At 40.8% G+C, this 22,030-nt stretch overlaps 1 protein-coding gene across 1 annotated transcript in view; it reads left to right on the top strand.

The window, feature by feature from the left end:
• Nucleotides 1–22,030, top strand: part of gfra4a (GDNF family receptor alpha 4a) — a gene marked incomplete at both ends in the record, with an annotated part of 219,200 nt that overhangs the window by 182,811 nt on the left and 14,359 nt on the right. Inside the window, 2 exons of the mRNA XM_079261769.1 lie at nucleotides 5,062–5,171; nucleotides 10,461–10,595. Of these exons, the coding sequence (XP_079117895.1) occupies nucleotides 5,062–5,171; nucleotides 10,461–10,595 (245 nt within the window). The remainder of the gene's footprint in view (nucleotides 1–5,061; nucleotides 5,172–10,460; nucleotides 10,596–22,030) is intronic.

Below are 22,030 nucleotides of genomic sequence, written 5' to 3'. Positions count from 1 at the left end.
ATTCAAATTGAATTCATGGTCCATCAATCAAAATGACGCATCACATGCTGATTTATCACATTTATCACTTTCAGTCACAAAAAGCAACTAATCTTTTCTATATCAGCTCATTCACACATTTAAATAAAATTATTGTCACTTTAACAAAAATAGACTGTACCACATTTTGTTAAATTTTCTAAAGTAACACTGCTAAACTTTGTTCTTACATTGACAACGGATAACAACGGTTAATTCGACACCTGTCTTGCATCCTGTCTCTTCTCTGAGCTCTCTCCAGCCAGTAAAAGTCACACAGTTGTTGACTTGTGTGTCATCTGTTGCTCCTTCCCTCTTTTTTTATGATAATGTCCTCTTGTCTTTTTTTTTTTTTTTTTTTGGTTGAACCACTTAAAGTATTTCTTAATAAATGGGTGTGAATCATGAATCAAAATGATCCTGCTTCATATACCCTTTCACTTGGAAAAGAGAAGGTTGTGAAGGGTGGTTTCTCCTGCTCTCAATAAATTGCTAAAGGGATGTTTATAATAATGTATTAATATTGAAGCGCCATCTAAACAGGTCAGAAACATTAAGGTTTGTGGTCAGATATCAAATCAAATCAAAGATACTGTATTTATCCCCGAGAGGAAATTTAAGGTTCAAGCCAGTTCGTCCAAGGTTAGACATACAGACATTTACATTTGACAAGTTTACAGAACCAAACTAAAAATTCGGCCCTGCAGCCAGGTTTTACCGGCACTGCCTTATAAATGAGGAAAAGATGACATGAGGAAGGATGGGTGTGTGTTGACAAAAAAAAAAAAGTATCTCTACACTTCACCTAAAGGAGGAAGGATAAAGATGCAACAAAAAAACACACCTCTAAACATAAGCACAGATTCAGACAATAGACAACACACAATATGGGAGGGGGGGTGGGTAGGGTCTCCCAGACAGCCAGTGAGGTCGCAGCCAGCCAAGCAGCGCGCCCATCCAACTCGCCGTCCGTGAGTGGAGGGAGGGGCGAGTTCCAGAGAAGGCGGTGAGAGATAGGAGAGTGTGTCTGTAACAGTGTGCGTGAGTGTGTGAACTTTCCCCAGTGCATCTCTGCCACCTGAAGTAAATGTGGCCTTGAGAACTGAGTTCAGTTCCACAGGCCTGAAAAAGGGAGGGAGGGAGGGACACACACACACGTGACAACCAGCCTGCCCAAGACCAGTCAGGGAGCCAGATCCAGATAACAGCTTTGTTTTGGGTCAAGCTAAGCTTCGTTTGGCTCAGCTTTGAGTCCTTAGTGGTCTCTGTCGGACTCCAAAACAGCTGAATCGGGGGTCAGTTTCCACCAAAACCGAGCGACCGCTTCTCCAAGATGTTTCCCACTTACGGATAAGCTCCAGAACCACAACCAGCTCCAGTCACAGTCCAGTGCTGTCACGCATGAGTTCGAGTGCTAGTTGCTCGGCGTAGTCCATCACAGATCTTCCAGAATTTCCGAGACACCAGGAAACCGCACACACCAAACAGCAGAAACCCAGTTATCATAAATCCAATCACGCAGAAATCCTCCACAGAAAGAAGCAGCAGGCACACGACCTTCATCATGTATCCAGCAGCATGCATTCTGTCGGGACCTGCGGGCTCCCCTTCGCCCATTCTCCGGGGAAAAAAGATTTGATAAGTTGCATTGAGAGACCAGATAGTAAAGTTTACATGTCCTGTTTAGATATAACAGAGTAGATTATAGTTGAAACTTACCCCCATTTACAGCCCCAGACTAAATATTTTTAAAACCTGAATACAATAACCACATTGCTACAGTCTGACTTTATTATAATTGCACACCACACCTTTGGATCACGACATTTTCCAAATCAAATGAAATTAAGACATTTTGGTTGTTAGGAAGGACCAAATGGAAACAATTCCACATGTTCGTTATCCATACTTAGAGGATTACTGTACTGAAGTTTGATTCATATTTGCAGTTTGCATTGATGCTATAAATTATTTAATATGTGTATGATTGCATATCTGTGTATCCTTATCATATCAAACTTTATTTAGAAAGGACTTTAATGCATAACAGCAGCACAAAATGCTTAACATAATACAGGCAATCCTCAGTTTACAAACGAGTTCCGTTCCACGTAAGTCAAATTTTTATCCTTAAATACCCCATAATGCCCCCTTGATAACAAAATAACTATCTAAATACATGTATTATACATCATATTAATAGAAAAACAGTACAGGCAATTAAAATACACACTTAGGTGTCGCCTCAGCCTCCATGTCACACATCGTAAAAGCTCATATGGACCCTTGTAACTCCAAAACTTGCTCTATTTTTTATTTACATTTATTTAATGAGCGTCATAGAGTTGAAACATAGTAAGTCGAGAACCGCGTAACCCAAGGACCACCTGTAATATATAAAAAAAAAAAATAATAAAAAAAAAATAAAAAGGTTTTTGAATCTTAAAAGACAAGAAATCCACACCCAAGTTTACCACAAAACAATGCCACTAATACCCTGTCAACCTAACACACAGGCAGCTTTTTAAACATGAAAATGAATCAAATCTTTGAGAAAACAGATTTTTCTGTAGTCTGTAATAAGAGCCTGTGGGAAGTTATTAAAATTGCTTGATATTTATGTGTTGCATCACATTTGTGCGTACACAAAGGTTTCTTATTACATATTTGTAAAGAGTAGAAACACAGGTCTTGGTTCATTTGTAGAGGACCAAATACAGGAAGTGGACTAAAAACCAATTCCCTGTCAGCATTTGGTGTAGCATTGCATTGTGGGTAAAAACGTAGCGATCGCCCTCTGCCTCGTCTTGTGTTCATACTACGTCCATTGTCGTAGTGTATTTCTGCAGTATACTCGTATAAGACTAAATAAAAACCCAAAACAGCGATAGTTTCATCTCCATGTTTAACTCGCAAGTGGAGGAAACAGAGTTTTCTTCTTCACGCCCATCTTGTCCTCTCTTTTGCTAAATACTCTGGTGACCACTGTCACCCACCAGCCCATGCTTACTCAGGATGGTGGATTGAGCCCCAGAGAAGGTTTGATGCAATCGGTTGGTCGCATAATACTGATGAATACAGTCTGTTGCTGTATCTCCATGCTCACCAGTGTTCTGTTAACTGGGATTGTGTTCTGCTGATGCGGTGGCCTGCCACAGCGACTTTCCCTCAGGGCAGCGAGACACTTCATGTGTTTAGGAGGATGGGCCTGCCTGATTTGTTGTGTTTATATAGATTTTATAAGTGAGTTGTGCTTAATTAATGCAGTTGTGATACTCATTAACTGGTTTAATTAGTTCAGTTAAATTCTGAATTCATTTCTGAGGGAAGTGGCAGAGCAACAAGCCACCATGTAAAACAGTCTCTGCTATAAAAACAGCCATCATCACTTGGGGATTCACTTGTTGCCAGAATAGATTTCATGCCAGAATGACATTGGGTCCAGTAAGCTGACAGAAAATGGAGTGTGTGTGATGTTATCTGGATGTGTGTTTATTTAGTTTAAATCCTTGTTTATGTGAGACACTGATGAAAACAAATCTTTCATTCACATTTAAATGGCTTCCAAATTGTTCAATCAGAAAGCCAACAATGTCCTCAGCAAGTCATTAGGATTCATATGGTGTCTGTCTCAGGAACATGGAGTTCTCAGACCTATTCTGGCAGCCTCCTCTCTGACAGCAAATGGTCGCCAGCATTTAATCTAGTTCCTCTTCAAATGTCAGGAAGACAAAAGGCTTCATCTGTCATGGCCATCGATCAGACGTTCTTCTCCGCCACCGCCGCTCCGCTGAATGGAGCGTCTCAAGGCCCCGGCGCAGCCCAGTAATCCTGCACCAGTCAGCTGGCATTAACTGGCCGCCCGCGGAGGATGCATTCACTTACAGCACTGCCTATGAGTTTTATGCACGTCATTACAATGACATGACAAATGAGGGCAGAGCAGAGATTTGTGGTGCCCCGAAGGGATCCCGGTGCAAATGCTTGTAGATGGGTGGCCAGTGATGCGATATGATGGCCACGATAGCCTTGTATGATGATGATGGTTATGAGACTAGATGTCTGGGTGGCTGGCAGAGAAGGTAAGGTGGGGAAAGCAAAGCAGCTGTGGGAGAGAGCATTTATATAGAACATCCATATTTGTCTAATCTCCTCGTGGCCAGGCTTGCCAGACAGCACCCACGGTGTTTAGAGAGCAGAGCCAAGGCCAATCTTTGCCCCTCATTGACTCTTTACAGCCTGGCAGATTTCCAGGAGACTACTGGCTAGGGAAAGAGGTGATGAGAGGTGAAAAAAACAGGCATGAACGTCACCAGAGGTGACTGCATTGTGGTTTGAAGTGCGACAAAGGGAGAGCTGGTGAGGCGCAGAGGGAGTTGAGAGTTAGTGGAAGTATAGCTATGTGAAACCACATTGGAAGTTTTACATGGGTCATCAGGGTTGACATGAGGCGTGTGTCAGCCATGCACAAGTATTTATTTTTATTTATTTATTTTGAACTAAAAAAAGGACTTTTAAAAGAACAAATATTGGTTACAACAAACAACAAATAAAAATAAGCTTCTTAAGTTCAAAAAAGGGCCCTGCGATGGATTGGGAAGCTGTCCAGAGTGTACCCTGCCTTTCGCCCAATAAGGATAAGCTCCAGCTTCCCCGAAACCTTGAATTGGATTAAGTGGTTTAGAAAATGAATGAATGAATGAATGAAAGTTGTAAAAAGGGTTTTGGAAGAAGTTGGGCACTTATCTAGTCCAAAACCCCCGTATCGACACCGTAAAAATTTTCACAGCATGAAAAATACAGTAATACACATTAAATTCCATTACAATGAAACTTAAACAGTAAACAGTTGTAATACACACAATAAATCATAGAATTCAACATACATTGCTTTAAAAAATAATCTTACTTGCCTGATAACTTTTAATTATCTCATCTTTGATCATTTGTTTAAATTTTCCATTTGATTGACATGATTTTATTTCTTTACTGCAGCTGTTCAGATGATGCAGATGATGGATGACAAGTTTTTTGCTCCCACAGGTCGCGTTGGGCACAGTTCCAGTATGACTGCCAACCCTCGGAGCAGAGCGCCAGCGGATGCAAGCAGGAGAACCACGGAGCATGTCTGGTTGCGTACACCGGCCTGATAGGTAAGGACTGAACACTCCTGTGCCAGCTCTCCATGATGGATAGAGAACACAAAGGTTTCAGAGGGACGAAGGCGGAGAGCAGACAAATGCAGCAAACAAGGCTCCGAAGAATAAATCCAGGATTGTGATGAGGAGCGTGGCTGGATGATCGATGGAGAGCTGATTAATGTGGCCGCAGCGTGCCCAGCGAAATCACCCGCATTATGAGCAGCGCAATTACAACTATTGACGGGCTGTTTTGAGAGAATTATCCCAGACGTGATGAAGAGTGGAAGCATGTAGAGGCGTGTTACATGGATTTTTTCCATCAGATTACTTAACAAACTTAACAAAAGATCACAAAATTGACAAAAAGCAGCCGGCTTAACCAACAATATGCTGAACCAGTGCACTAACAGGAAAGGATAAAGGTTTCTGAGAAGCTGATGATGGAGAAAAGAAAGATACAGGAGTGAATAATAAGTTTCATATTTGTCATTCTGCTTCAAGGTACAGAATATGAACAGAAATAAAACATAAAGAGAAAACGTCAACAGCGGCGCCTCGACAGGATCAGAACACGGTGAAAGGAGAGAACTAAAGAAGGAAAACGTAGAGTTGGACCTGACCAGTAGAAGCTGCATCAAACAATCAAAGGTGTCCAAGTATTCCATCGTTTAGTCAATTAAGTTGTAAATCAGAAGATAAGGAAAATGTTGAAAATCAATGAGGTAAAAATTTTACCTTATTAAAGATAAAAAAAGAAATATGTCTTAAAATGAATGAGTTGCTGTTGTTTTCAGAAAATCCACAAAATTTAGTGAAATTCCTCATGAAAAGACAAAGAAAAGAAAAATCACACAGGAACCATCACCTAATTACCATGAAAACATGAAATAAAATAAAAAATGTAGTTTATTTTAAATGGTTTATTAAATTTTTGGTCCCATTGTTCACAAAACAAGCCCAAAACTGCTTCAAGAGCATTTCAGCAGGATGAAGCTTCTATCAAGTAAATAAAGGAGGTTTGTCACATTTATTCAGGCATTGGAGAAAACATTTTGATACTGGTTATTCTGAGGTACCTAAATGTCCCAAAACACCAAGAACATGTAAATAAACTTTATTAGAAACTTTAAACTTTCTTCTTTATTTAGAAACTTTAAATTTTATTATTATGTAACAGTTCTTTACAAACTTTAACTTTAACTTTTGTCTCCGCTGCCATCCATAATTCAAGTTTTTAGATAAAACATTTTCTCTTAAATAAGCTAAAAATTAAACATGACAGAGAAAAAAATCACTTGAAATTAGAAATTTAACCTAATTAAACTGAAATTAAACGTCACTTTGCCTCCTGCCTTTTCTTCTCTGTGAACCGCTCCTCATTCAGCAGCATCATCAAACTGAATATGAAGGTAAAAGTAGGCAGTGAGCTTTCTGTTCTCTTCCACTTGTAGGAGGTTCTTTTAACTCAAGCTGTCCGTACAAAGTATTCCACATCAACATCCCACACATGATGGAAAACTCTGGAGTCTGTTGTTTTTATTTTTTCCCTCCACATCACTTAATTATTATATGTATCTAGTTTAATTCAGTTTGTACTGCTTTAAATAGGAAGTTTGATATAAAAAAAAAAAGAATATCTGATGATTTATTCCTTTTTTTTTTTTTTAATTAGATGCGTTTTCAAATGCAGATATGCCTTGAACGAGGCCCTTTAAAGGGTACCTGAGCAGCTTTTGTATTTAAAACCTGTTGCATGATCCAGTATTGACCATGCTTTGCTGTTTGTATAGTAGAACAGTTGTGTAGATCATAAGTTTGATCACAATATGATATATGAATTATTCCATATAAAATATGTCTAGAGCTCAGTGCATTCTGCTAGCATTACTTTTAGTACTTTCAGGCTCGACTCCAGCAGAAATAAATAGAAAATTCTCTCTTTTTTTTGTCTGTTTTTTTACTTTTTAACAAAATGTAAAAAATAATAAGACTAAACTAAATACTTTGCATCTCTGTGAGGTTTATTACTGTGTGACATGTCACAGTAACTGGAGTACAAAACGGTGTTCACCAGAGGGCAAAAGACAAATATTAGATTATAACAGGGATGTGCAGGACTAATCGATCTGTCAAAATGGCACAAAGTCGAGCACTGCTTTTTAACGTCCCCTGAGGAGAGATGCAGTGTGTTTCACAGCGCAAAGACACTGAACTGTTTACACAGCTGTGGTATTACTAACAATGTGGCCCCTTTAAGGGCGAGCGAACGAGTTAAAGACGTGCGTCTGATGTGCAGAGCTTGACTGAGTCAGCGCAAGGCATGCAGAGTAGAAAAGCTGTAGCATAGCTTCCCATCTTAAAACCAGACCTGTAGCACACAGGTCTGGTTTTTGCTACAAGCTTCATCAATGCTGCATCTCCTCAACACTGTGTGGAATAAAACGGGTTAATCCTGAAACCAGCTGCAGCGTCGGCCCAGTAGGAAACACCTCGTCTGTGTCTCGCAGCTGCAGTCTGCAGGAGCAGCTATCTATGGTCCATTCAGCGGTAGCTGAGGGATGCTGAGGTCAGGTCATCTGGTGCAGCAGGTGCAGAGGTTCCTGCTCACCCCTCCTCCTCCCACCTCCTGTCCTGCTTTCTTACTGGTCAATGAAGGCAACTGCAGGGCACAAAAACTTCCTTCTGTTGTTTCTCTTGTTTGTTCCAGTTTTGTTAAATATGCAGTTAGCTATATACATATATATATATATATATATATATATATATATATATATATATATATATATATATAAATATATATATATATATATATATATATATATATATAAAGCAGCTCCCATATTGGATAAAATATTGACTAAGATAATGTGCTTTGTTAAAATAGCAGGTGGATATTTCGACTGCTTGGTCTCTACACCGGTCCACATCTGTCCACATCTGTCCCAGTCTAACTTGAAACAGCTGTAAGCGGTGCCACTGAGGACCGTTTTATAAAATACTGATTCAACTTTTGACTGAATCAGTGTGTCAGTGTGTGCTTATCTGGTTGGAAATGATGCGATTGCAGCTGCTTATAACAGGTTAAATATTGATGCGTGAGCTTTTAGTTAACTCCACATGGTAATAAAATGGGAGGCCTGCTGGACCAACGTACCTCCACAGGTCTGATGCTGCATGGTAAAGTGTGGAAATCCCTTTTAAAGCTGGGGAGGGTTTTATCAGTCTGAGTTGATTTGATTTTGTCATTTTCTAATGTTGCATGAATCACATGGTGAAGTTGCTGATGACTACTTCATTTACCGCGCAGCAAATACTGCTGCTGATGTATTATACCGCATGTATACATGCATGTGCATGCATTCTATTCTAGATTGCGCCGTCTGTTGGCAGCAAATTGTAGTAGCTCTGACTTGTTATCTTGATTTTTTACAAGTACAAAGTCTTTTCACAGATATTACCTTAATTTAGGTTTTTTTTTTTTCTGAGGATTTCATGCCGGTTCGGAGGGTGTGCTGCAAGGAAGATTTTTCATAGATTTTGCATATTTTTGGCTCTTTCAAGGCTTGTTATGACGAGTCTCCATGACAACGAAAGACTTGTTTACAATCGGGATCAACTGATTAACAAATCAGGATTTTCAGCGAAACAACACATCAAATCCTGATGGAGTTGAAAAGAAAGAGAAGAGGTTACAGGGTCGGAGTGAGACAAAGGACAAAGCGATGGAGATTTAAACCATTTCGCCCAACCGTCTTAATGGGTAGATCTGACCATAATCTGGTTCTTCTCACCTCCACCTACAAGCCCATCGTTCAGCAGCAACCAGTCATCACAAAGACTATCAAAATCTGGTCTGCTGAAGCTGAAGATGCTCTTAGAGGAGGCTCCATTCCTGCCAGCAGCCATCAGCCTTAGGAACAAGACCTCCTCAAATTAATAATTATATATTACAATATTGAATTTCCTTTTGGGGATTAATAAAGTATTTTTCATTTCATTTCTTTCATTTCATTCATTTCACTTTCATGTACTGCATGTACTACATTTAAGTTGCAGACAAAATGAGACGATCATATTAATCTCCTGCCATCATGAGCATAACCCTGTCCTGACTGTTGCACTGAACCTTTTTTATGAGAGGAAACATTACTGGTTGGTTTGTAGTTACGTGGGAATGTTGGTCAAATGAACTTTGTTGATTATTTAGTCGACATGTGTGTGCATGTATACTTTCACAAGTGTGAGCATATCCATTCATTCATTCATTATCCTAACCGCTTAGTCTAGTTTAGGTTCGCAGGGAGGCTGCAGCCTATCTCAGCAGTCTTTGGGCGAAAGGCGGGGTACACCCTGGACAGCTTGCCAGTCCATCTCAGGGCAGTGTGAGCACATGTATCCACTATATAGCTGAGGTAGCCTGAGTGAGGGTATGACTCCCATTCTGACTTTGTGGCCCAGTCCAGACCTGCCAGAAGAAGGACTTTTTGTACTACGGCTTGCCCTGGGCTTCATGCAGGCTTTGATGGCATTTACAGATAAATTCACATGCATGGTTTGTATAAAAGCTCATAAATGTTCATTGTCAACGTGTTGTAAATAAAACTATTTCCAGCATGTGGCTTTTTTACATCCTGTCTTGCTCGTAGTAGATATCTCACTTTGTACACCCCACTTCATACGTCCAGCTGTGAGAGCTCCATCTCTCCTGAAAACCTCCCGCTGGGGGGAACATGTGAGCAAACAATAGAAAAAGCCCAGACCAAATTGTCCACTCATTCCCCTGAACATCATTTATGAAACGGGCTTCAGCCTGTGCTCACCCTGCTGTCGTCTGTTCCTCTTTATATGCTTCTCACTTTACCTCCGAGCGAATGTCGTGCAGGCTAACATCCCAGTCTTAACCTGATTAGGCCAACGCTGGGATGATAGAAATTGCCATGTAGATGCCTTTATTTGATTACTGTAATCAGAGCGAGGTCATAATCAGGCTAAGCATAACAAGATTATACTGGGCAGAATTCTGCTTAAATAACATTAAACTCCTCTGTCACTGGTTTTTGCATTGATTCACAAACTGCATGTTTTATGAGGCGTTTATGAGACAGTCGTTGCTCAGACAGATGCAGAGCAGCAGGCGGGAGAGCCTGAATAACAAGAGGCAGCATAAAAATGTTAAATATTCTGCTCAGTTCAACAAAAATCAGAGATCAAATCAAATATTAAAGTGAGGTAAAGCAAGGTCAGACTCAGTCTGAGAACTTGCCTCATTCCAGGCGTTTGTTCTGTTTCTCTCCTCCACAGGAAGCACAATAACTCCCAACTACCTTGACAACTCCACATCCAACGTGGGACCCTGGTGCTCCTGCGCAGCAAGCGGCAACCACAGGGAACAATGCCACGACTTCCTCGCCTTTTTCCATGACAACGTCTGCCTGAGTGAGTAACAGCTGCTCAGAAAGACCTCTGGCAACAGCAGAGCAACGCCGACAAAAAACAACAACATAAGAACAAGCGTCAGATCTGAGACAATGAAGCAGCTGACCTGTTTCGAGGCTACGAGGCTTTTTGTGCCTGTTTGGTTCTGAGGAAACAGAGTCAGGTTTTGTTTGCGTGAAACCAGGTGAAGTTATGGAGCAGTGATCGGCTCCTGCAAACTGAATGTTTCCTGATTAAAACCAACGGATCATTAACAGACTGGTGCAGGACAAGCTGTTCATTTGAATCAGGTGTGTTGAAGGAGGGAAACATGCAGTACTTGTGTGATACCGAGCTGTGCTAGACAGGGATAATGGTAACATAATGGTTTTATTTTTATTTTGAATTATTCTGAATAATTTGGAATTAAAATATCAGTTTACATAGAAATCGTTATTACAATGTTTACATGGAAAACACTTTAATAGCCTTTATTTAATTCCACTGAAAGAGTTGGGAAGGGTCCTGACTGGAAGAGAGGACAGACATGACACATTCCCACTTCTTTTCTTTTTGGAAACACCATCCAGGAACATTTTCACTTTGATTTTTATGATAGCTTTGAAGACAGCTACTTAATTTGTCACAATGGCATGGAGGTGACGACCAAGATGCAGGAATAGGAGCCGGAGATGCACAATCTACATGTTTAATTCCAAATGAAACCGATGGCGAGTAAACTCAGGAGGCAAACACAAACAACGGACCGGCAACTGGGAACAGAAACCAAGGGGGATAAATAGCGAGAAACAGAACAAGATGCTGGTGAAATGGATGAATCTGAGACCAGGTGAATCTAATGAACGTGTTATGATGTGTATGTTGATTCGTGTATGTAAAGTGCCCTGTGACAACATTGTTGTGAAGCGGCGCTGTACAAATAAAGTTGAATTTAATTGAATTGAATTGAATTGAACAGTAACAAAGGCTAAAAGAGACACAAGTGGAAGACTGCAAACCAAAACAGGAAACCAGAAGTAAAACTACAAAACACACATCATGACATAACTCCGTCAGCTGAGGAGAAGAACCAGAACAACCAGAATTCATTTAAAGCAATGATTTGATTTAAAATCTGAATGAACCAGCCACTTACTTTAGATCTAGGTTTACTTTGAAAATGGTTGTTTTTATTTGGAATTAGATGTTTACAAGGTCATTCTTAATCATTTTAAAGAGGATTTCAATTTTGTTCAGAATTAAAGCTGGAATTAAAATGTGGCCAATCAAATGTCCCCATGTCCACTCAGCATCCCCAACTTTCGAGTTATCAAGTTAACTCATAAACTATGCTGCATTTTTAGCCAACTCACCAATGCAAAAGATGCACGTGCACCTGGATCCCAAAGGGGAAGTAAAACTTTTCAAATCGATACAAATCAATTATTAGTTAAATGTACTTATTTAGATTCTTGGACGGAAGTGACTCCCTGTACATCTGCATTACACACCTGAAGAAACCCTTTGTCTGAACACACTCCCCTTCCTCACTGTATTGTGTAGAGTGTGTGAAGAGTTGTCCATTATGTTCGGCTTCTTGTACAGTATCACCTCCAGTTTCCAGAAAAGAACCAGTTTACTGGACCAGTTCCTTCACTGTCTGATGCAGCTGCACCAGCAGATGATTTCTCTTTCCATAAAAGACCTCAGCTTGCTTCAGAAGATGAATCTGTTCTCTCCAGATGACAGCTTGTTGCATTTCCAGTCCAGTTTCTTGTCCAACTGAACTCACAAGTAAATCTGTTCATCCACCACCTCCGCCTCTTCTCCCAGGCTGGAAGTAGCGCTTTGCTTACTCCTGTTCCGCCCAAAACCTCCAATCTGTTGTTCATATTCAGTATGAAGGGTTGTCCCCACTCCATTCCACAAACCGGTTCCCTGTACTCAGCTTCTCGTCCATCACTGATAAACCCTACAAAAGCAGAGTCAGAGTATTTCTGCAGGCAGGATGTTGCGACGCTCATGCAGGAAGCTGTGATGGCTGACTGACAATGACAACATCACACGGTAGCACATCATGTGGTAAAGAAACCTTTTAGAAATTCCAGTATGTTGGAAAATAAAAAGGAGTTTCTGCATGAAGTTGCAAACGTACCGACGGACAGATAAATGCAGGAAAAACCATCAAAAAAACTAAAAAAATTAGTTTTTTTAGTGATCAATAAAGTATCTTTCATTTGTTTTCACTGACTGAAAATGTAAAGGTCCTTAGATTTCCACCAACTATCATATCTGGCGTCTCAGTAGCTGCCAGATCACACACCCACCCCTCTTCAATTGATTTCTTGTATTCATGATAATTCAGCTCACAGATAAGAAGTTATAATTGATTGCAGTGTGATGGTGAACGATCAACTATTTAGACATTAAAAAAAAAACAACATTTTTTAAAAGGAGAAATTCAATTGAAATAAGTGGAAAAACCTAATAATTTAGTTTCATTTTATCTCTTTTTACAAATAAAACTTCAGATGGCACAAAGTAATACATTACTTAATGTTTAATTCTTAATGTTTAATGGAAACAAAAAGATAATTAAAGACAAGTTTTTTTTAGTTACAGTTGAAGTAATGCAGCGTGACATTTTGATGGTGGATAAACTGCAGCTTGTGTTACATAAGAACGATCCACCAGTCCTCTGTTGTCTGTGATTTGTTGGAGGTTTTATTCATCTAGCATGAGCAACAAAAGCTGCTTTGATGATGGGAGCTCATCCCTCTGAATGAATGATGGCACCAGTGGCAGAAGAATGACACCAGGGACAAAGTAATACAAATAGCTGCTGCTGTCACAGACAGCAGAGTTTTTTTTAGGGTGATTATTTTTTTCTAACAAAAAGAAGACAAGTTCTTACAAAGCTGTCAGTCCGAGTCGCAACACATACCTCTCACTCCGGTGACAGGACCAGTAACATAAGATGTTACAAGGTGGTAAAACTTGAGGTCACTTTGTCAATATGTCCAGTTATTAGAGCTGTCAGTCGATTAAAATTGTCCTCCGTTAACTCGCTATTAATCACATATTAATCACAGATTTTCAATCTGTCTCTAAACATACCCTTACAAGATATTTATCCCTTTCTTTTTCATGTCTTGTTTGCTCTTGTGTACCTGCAGTTTTAGTTCAGTTTAGTTACTTTGTTTAACTCAAGCTGAATGACTTCACACACATAACATGCAGACATAACGCATCTGACAACCTCCCCATTGTGAAGAAACAAAACATAAACAGGGTTAAATATCCTGCAGGGCTCCAGCAGCGTTTCCAGCTTCTTCGGTTCATCCAGATCAGCTGCTGAAAGCTTTCTGCTTGCAGAGTTATCAGGACGTCTCTGCTGGAAGCTGCAATATTTCCACGAAGCAGAACCTTTATTCTGAAAAGTAAAACACTGTAAAACGAAGTGCTTGTGAATGTCCAAGGCTGATGTAAGTGTTGTAGCCCGAAGCGGCGATGTTGAGAGTCGTTAGATATAAAACACGGCTTGTGTGCGTGGAATGTTTAAACAGAGCCAGTCGTCACGGATTCTGTCCATCATGGACTGTCTTCAGAGGACGGCTTACTGAATGGTCAAGCAGGTGGGATTTGAGACGCAACACAGGTTATGTGGTTAACTTATTAACTTATTAACTACAACAATAGTTAAAAATAAATGAATGTTTTAAAGCTCAACTGTCCATGTAAAAGACCAATTGTGTGTCCATTTCTGCTGGAGAACCACTGCAACACTTCCTGAAGCCGTGCAGACAGAGCATCTAATAATCACACATTAAAGAAATTAACAGTGTTAACAGGAGTTTGAGTTAACGTGTTGATAACGCGTTAGCTATGACTGCCCAACCAGTTATGATACACTATTTAAGTATCAAATTCTATTTACTACTGAATGTTGCATCATGTTCTCTTTGCTAGTTGTCTAAAGTCTACAACCAGCGTCTCAGACCACCCTACGCATCTTCCAGACATTAATGACTACTTCATACAGTCCTTTAAGCTCTTCGGTGTATTAGAAGTGAAGTTTTCTGTACTTTTCTTTATGCTTCATATTGATAAACAGGTAAAAAGATAAATGGCTTCAATTAAACATATTCAGAACTTTAACCATTATAAACCTGATGTAACTGGATTTGTTACATAAAACGTGCATCTTCAAGGGTTTATCAGGACAAACTAATGAGAGGACACAGCCTTGGATTACTATAAAAGCCCTCACACATTATTTAATCAAATATAGAAGGAAAGAAAGTCAACCTTTCCTGCTTCCACTGAAGAGATTAGCTTCCACATGCTGCTGATCAAATATGATAACCAGGAATGATCACATAAAGTAGAGGCTTTGTTGTTTTGCTTTTCTGCAGCGTTCAGATGCATTTTACCAAGATGCCAAGGATGAAAGACATGAGCAACGATTTGGATCCATCTAGTGCTTTGCTTTATGCCTGTTCATACAGAGTGCGAGTGCACTTTAAGTCACCTTAACACTGTGGTGCAGCAGGAAGCTGTTTGAGGAGGGACCTTTTTCTCTGCTGCACCACTAAGCATGCCGTAGAGCAGTTGGAGTTACAGCAGATATTGATGTCGAGATGAAGTTTTATCCAGAGATATTTGGTTTAAAAAAGCAGAATAAAAGTCAGACGTGGACCAAGCAACCATTTACTGCGAATGCTGTTGAGCTGGCAAGTTGTTCCTGGAGGCAGCAGCACAAGCAATTTGTCATGCTGCCCTCACGAACATGCTTTGGAGTCAAAAGCATGTATAAAACCAAGACCAGTACACCCTCTACATCTGCAGGTGAAACTGGAAAAGCTTGAGGCATGAAGTACTGTCCACAACAAAAGAAAAGGAAGCTTTGGATGGATATAAGCACATTACATATGATCTGCAGAGAAAGACTGATTCAGGGCCGTCATGAAAAAAATAAATAAATGAAAATTCAAAACTGGCTCTTTTGAAAATGATCATGTTTATAATTTGTACTCCTCATTAATCCAAGTCTGCAGAGAGAAAAATGACTCAAATGGAATATATGTAAGATATTTGGCAGCCAGGATAAACAGGCTGGACTGATCATAAAATTCTATAAAGTGTTGCTAAAATCCATCAGCGAACTCAGTTACATGTAAAACACACACTACAGAACTTGTGTTATTTTCCCCGTCATGCACCCCCTGTCGACGGCTAATTCAGCATCTGTCTTGTATTCTATCTGACCTGTTAGCTCTCTCCAGCCAGCAAAACAAGATCTTACCATAAGTCTTGTTTTGTCTCTGTCTCTCTTTTAATCTTCTTGTGCTTCTTTGCTGGATCAGCAACGTTGCATGTTCAAAACAGCCAGTTCCTTATAACACACGTTGCCTCCTGGATGTAAAAGTTGTAGTGTTGGTTCTAGAAATGCACATGATAGATGTCGCTGTGCCATCCAAGTCAAAGACAAGGAGTTTTAAGCTCTAAAAGGTTATGGATTGTGTCTTTAAACGAGGTGTTGGGTATTTTTTTTGTATTCTACTTCATACTGTTGTCTTTAAGGGTGGCAGGAGTTTGAGTTAATGCGTTAATAACGCATTAGCTATGACTGCCCAACCAGTTATGATACAATATTTAAGTATCGAATTCTATTTACTACTGAATGTTGCATCATGTTCTCTTTGCTAGTTACCTAAAGTCTATAACCAGCATCTGAACAAATCCCAAGATTCTTCATTCTGAGCTTAAAAGTATGTGTTTGGCTTTTTTTTTTGTATCGCCATCACATCAAATATACACCTTCCTTACTTCCTGTAATTTATCTGATGAAAAGTAAATCCAGAAATCAACCATGTTCCGTCAAATTTATTGACAATGCACAGTTCTTGCAAGCGAGAGGTCTCGAGGGTTCTGCCCCTGCTCAGGCTGTTACAGCAATCTTTAGGCAGACACAAATAACCTTTGCCTGGCAGCACTAGTCAAAACAACTGCCAGCTTTAAGATAACAGTCAAAGCTGAAACAGGCCTTGAACAGAACATTCAGTTTTATGCATAAACCTACTAGAGCAAGCTTTCTTAACTACTATAAACTATGCAGAATATATAATTAGTACTACGTAAAAGGTCTTTAATAAAGGAGTAACACATTAAAACTATGCTATGTGTATAATTTCCACCACAATTGCACAACTTTGTTTCACTTCACACGCCACATCACACACTGGCAACTGGATATAAACACAAGGATTACTAAGAAGCACACTGTGGCTGATTCAAAGAAGCACAAGAGGACATACCTGCAGTCATTCAGTTGTATCTGTACAGTGATTGTTAAAAAGTGCAGCCAAATACTTGCCATATTCTTGCTTCAAAGTCATGGTACTAATCCCCTCACCATGGTGCAGCACTTTTATTTATTTATTTACACTAGTGGAGCAGTTCATTTCTCATGAAACCAACAGACTTTGTGTTTTGTGTTCAGGATGAGAAATACCTAGAGGGGCGTTGCAAGTTTTTTTCACATCATTCGTCAGATACTGAGGTTTTGTGACCCACGACACACTGTGGTCTACTTTCTCTACCCACCATTGTTGTTGCAGCATATTTGTTGATTTATATAATTTGTCCTAGAATATTTGCACCAATTTGTCCAAGTTTTGTTAGAAGTGCAGAAACTATTCACTTACTTAGCTGAGCTGCATAAAATGGCTCTCCTGGCTGGAAACTACAGCAATGCTGGATAAAGAGAGGAAGGACCAGAGCCAGAGAAATGATTTGATATCAGACTGACTTTTACTGTCTGGAGAGAGCTCAGAGTTCAGGTAGGCTACAAGAAGGATGCTGAATGAACATGGACCACTTTTGATCTGATCAAACATCCAGTCTGAATAAAAATGGATCATATAAACACCACAGCTGATCTGACAGGCCTTGACCGTGGAGGGGGGGGGGGGGGGGGGCATACCTGCCAAGTATCCAGTTTTGGTGGGAAATTCCCTTCTTTTATCTGTCTTTCACACACCATTCCCACATTGTTATTTTCCCAGAAATCTCTGGGATTTTCCATAATTTCCATAATTTCCCTTATTTTAAAATCCAAAAGTTGATCGATATGGGGAGGGAGGGGGGGCCAAAACAGCAGGCAAAAACAGCCATGTAAACACTCATTTTGGTGGTTCCTGTGATATATTTTGTTTCTGTGCATCCTTGAACCCCGTGGGGGTTACCTGATGAAAGAGTTTCAAAGAACATTCACAAAATAGTGGCGGATGCAACGTTTTTGTTCAAAACTGAAAGAGTGCAGGATTTTTGAGCATTTTGAAAATATAAAGGTTGAAAACACAAACAAAATAAAGATAAAAGATAAGGATAAAACCCCAGACAATAAAGGCACAAACTAAAGCATTATGATCATATTAAATCTGTCCATTGTTTAGGTACAACTTTACCTAGTTTCCATGGAAACGGGCCATCTGGAAACTCTGATCAGATTCAATTCAATCGGAAATATTAAATATTTTGATGTGTTAATGTTGCAATTGAGAAAATCTGCCAAAATTTCAGCCTTACCTCTGTAGGAGAGCTGTAGATAAACAGAAGCCAACAAACTTCAGTTAACTGAAGCAACACCAAGAAGAGTTAAACTGCTTCAGTTTTTCATTCTCCGATTCTGTAATGCAAGATGTCAAAATCTCTCTTCTTCACCACCACAGAAATGATCACAAGCACTTCATCCTGTAGCAAATTTGCTTAGTGGATGATTTTCAATAAACTCTTCATGTGCATCCTGTCACACAGGACTCAGACGTGCTCCGGCTGCTCTTGTCTGCCATTTACCACAAACTCCTCAGAGACCCAAAAAACAAACCTCATACCGTCTGGCTTTATTTCCCCACAATGTGAGCAGAAAAAAGGAAGAAAATTTCTCTTCAATCACCTGAACAAATAGTGGAAGTCAAGCAGGATATTAAGCCTGAGTAACTTTGTAATGGGGAAGATGATTCATGGAGCGGCGTGCCGTCCGCTCATCTCCAACAGAAGCCTCTGCTGCCAGCCACAGGCAGACCAGAGCGCTATGGGGTAGAAACCGTGCATTATGATTTGGCAAAGCACTTTAGAATTTAAGCCAATAACTGAGAAAATGAATCCGTCCTGCGAGAGCTCCTCAGCGTTGTTCTTTCCTCTCCATGTTCCTCTTGTAATCACACACAGCTTACAATCAGTGAAGTCTTACTCATTTCAACTACAGCCAAAAAACAATCCTTCCCTTCTGTGGAGCTTCTGTTTTAAAAGTGGACAGCACCCTAACTTAGCAACGTCTCACACACACACACACCTCCACTTGTGTTTGGGCCAGCTTGCTGAGACAGGACTTCTGATGGCCTTTGATGACTTTGTAATTGAGAGTAATTTGGTTTCCTGCCTCTAAACTAATGAGGCGAGCAGAGAGAATAGCATCGCGGAACAATACAGTTGTTTGCAGACAAGGGAGTGGAAAACTGCTGAGGAGGGAAAAAAAAGAAAAAAGTCCTCCCTCTCAGGAGTGAGTGCACTCAGGTTTTAAAAACAGGCATCACCTCCTCGTCACAGTAATAACAGTCAAATCACTATGCAGAACAGCAGCTCTGGACTTCTTCAGTTTGTCAGAGAAAAATGAGAGGACAGATGGAGGTGAAGCTAATTTATGTCTGCAGTTATCGGAAATTTTCTCTGAATGCTAAATCAGGAATGCAAGAAAAAGAAACTGCAAGGCGGGTCGGGGACAGCATGGTGGCATGAACAGAGCGCCGTTTGGCTTTGTACATAAATAACAACGCCCCTGGGGAATAAACTTACTAGTCAGAAATATGAGTGGAGGTGCTTAAAACAGCCACAAAGGATCTGTCACAACAGTTTACTGCTGAAGATATCAATTGGCACTTCGTTTCTGCATGACGGCGGGTGGCGAGCAGCTGGAGTTCCACCTCTCATCCTTCAGCCTGCCAGGGGATCGCTACATGCTGCCGAGCGGTAACTGCACACTCACAGCGCGCTGGCATACTGTTCCACCTGTCCCACCAACACTATCGACCCACAGCACCATTAGTATGCTGGTCCACTTCCCAATCTGCAGGCTGTGGATATATGTGTATGCTCAACTGGGGCCAGTAGGCGCTGTATGTATTCCTCTCTGCTATGCTGTATCTTGCATGACTCCCTAATACCTGTCGCTAAGAAGAGATGCTGCAGAAAAGCATGAAAACAGAACGCAGTGATGTGAAAATCATTCAAAACCGTCATTTAACTTGACGTTACGATGCTGAAATGTCCAGATGTGAGTCAGAAAGATGCCTGTAATTTTGTTTTAAACTGCTCGTACTTCCCTCGGTTTCCTGTGATACTGCTCCATCTGCTGTAGCAGGAGACGCAGAGACCCCTGGAAACAAACCCAATTACACGTGTTAAGGACACATGACACAAGAAGGCGCCGTGTCCATCGTTGCTGCAGAGCATAAATGGACCTTTAGTCTGATTTGGAATTATTCCACTTAGCATCATTTTCTAAGTTCTGGGTTTGTTTGGATGACATAGAAAATAAAAATCAATGTTCAGAACCAGGAGGGCAGCCTTGATGTGGAGGTATGCACCTGAGCCAAGGCTGGCAGGGCGACTGTAGCCTCGTCTGGTGACTGGTGAGGCAGGAGCAGGGTCCAACGGGGCAAGGAGTAGGGGGAGCAACATGGAAAGGAAAGCCGGCTGACAGAGAAAGAAGGACTCCTGTCTGGTGGACTGCGAGGCAAGGCAAGGCCTGGTATCCCCATTCTATTCTATTCTATTCTATTCTATTCTATTCTATTCTATTCTACTCTAAAGTCATTTATCAGACACTTTTCTCCAAAGCGACCTACATATGAGAGTGAGAACAACACAAGCAAGGCATCAAACAGTAGAGGACGTCATCGTACTTGTCAGACGCAGGTGTTGTCATGTAGTCCTACAAACAGCATGTTTTTTTTTGTTTGTTTGCTTGTTCCCTTGCCTCCCCGTAATAGTCCCTTTGTTAAAATACATAAACACTAGATCCCACAATGTCACCTCAGGCGGAGCTAATTCAGTTCCTGCAGCAGAGCATGGACCATCTCATGAAGGAACAGGTGGGATGGGGATTTCAGCTGAGCCGCACTAGATCCAGGATCATACTGGCGTGGATGGTGAATGGTCCAGGATTGTTCTGTCGTGGTCCATGATGAAGAATGGACCCAAATGCTGAATGAGAAAAGAAGCAGGCAGAGACTGGAACAAACAAAAGCCTGTAAAGATGGAAGATTCCAGAAACTTCTCCATCCCTGAAGAATTTAGATTATTCCAGCCTATATTTCCTTGTGGACACAACATGCTAAACGTTTACAGCAGCTTTCAGTATGACAGTAATGGTATAGTATATACTGTTTTTTGTAGGACTTACTGGATATATGTAGTTTCAGGGCTGCAGAAGCCTCAGCTTAGTGTGTTTTTGCACACGGTCGTTGACTCCATGACTGGACGCTGAAAGACTCACTGCAGAACTTTTCTCTGTGATGCGCCTCTATCGACGGCTGATCCTACCTACCTGTGAGGTCTCACCAACAGTAAAAGGCTTAACTCTTGTGTTATCTCTTGTTTCTTTCTCTCTCGTGCCCTCCCCACCTCTGATCTTCAATTAATCGACCACGGCGCTCCTTTAAAACGGCTAGCCAGTTTATATCTAACTGTTAGCATGTGATTCAACTTTATTCAATTCAACTTTATTTGTACAGCGCCACTTCACAACAATGTTGTCACAGGGCACTTTACATGCACAAATCAACATACACATCATTTCAAGCCAATTCATCCATATCATATAATAGAAACCAACTGATTGCATCGAGTCATGACTTGGATCCAATCCACCATCCTGAGCTGCACGAGGCGACAGTGGGAAGGAAAAAACTCCCCTTTAACCGGAAGAAAACCTCCGGCAGAACCCGGCTCAGGGAGGGCAGCCATCTGCCTCGACTGGTTGGGGTGGAGAGGACAGGAAAGACAGATCAACATGTACAACTGCACTTATTCAGGAAGACCTGCGGAAAAAAGGAGGAATAAGTTAGAGACGGCAATATTGTCATATATTTATACATTAATATATTAGAGAAATAGAGCGAGGTACTTCTCAGTGTATCAGGTAACATCCCCATTGCTACATAAGTAATGGATGGCTAGACTACCCATAACTATAAGAGCAATGAGCAGAACCTGGACAGTTGGGTCCCGTACATGTAGACTCCAACTCAGGTGCATCGGTTCATAAAACAAAACACAGCTGCAGAGTGAAGCGCCGCAGCTGAAAGAGTTTCAGAGCGCCGCTCCTCAACCTCGGGATGCTGCTGGGTAATGTCGGCTCCAGATATGGACATTATGGACATCACTCTGCTTTC

The sequence above is a fragment of the Telmatherina bonti genome, assembly GCF_933228915.1.
Source record: "Telmatherina bonti genome assembly, chromosome: 22".
Classification (NCBI taxonomy): Eukaryota; Metazoa; Chordata; class Actinopteri; order Atheriniformes; family Telmatherinidae; genus Telmatherina; species Telmatherina bonti.
This window is presented reverse-complemented; position numbering and strand designations above follow the sequence as displayed.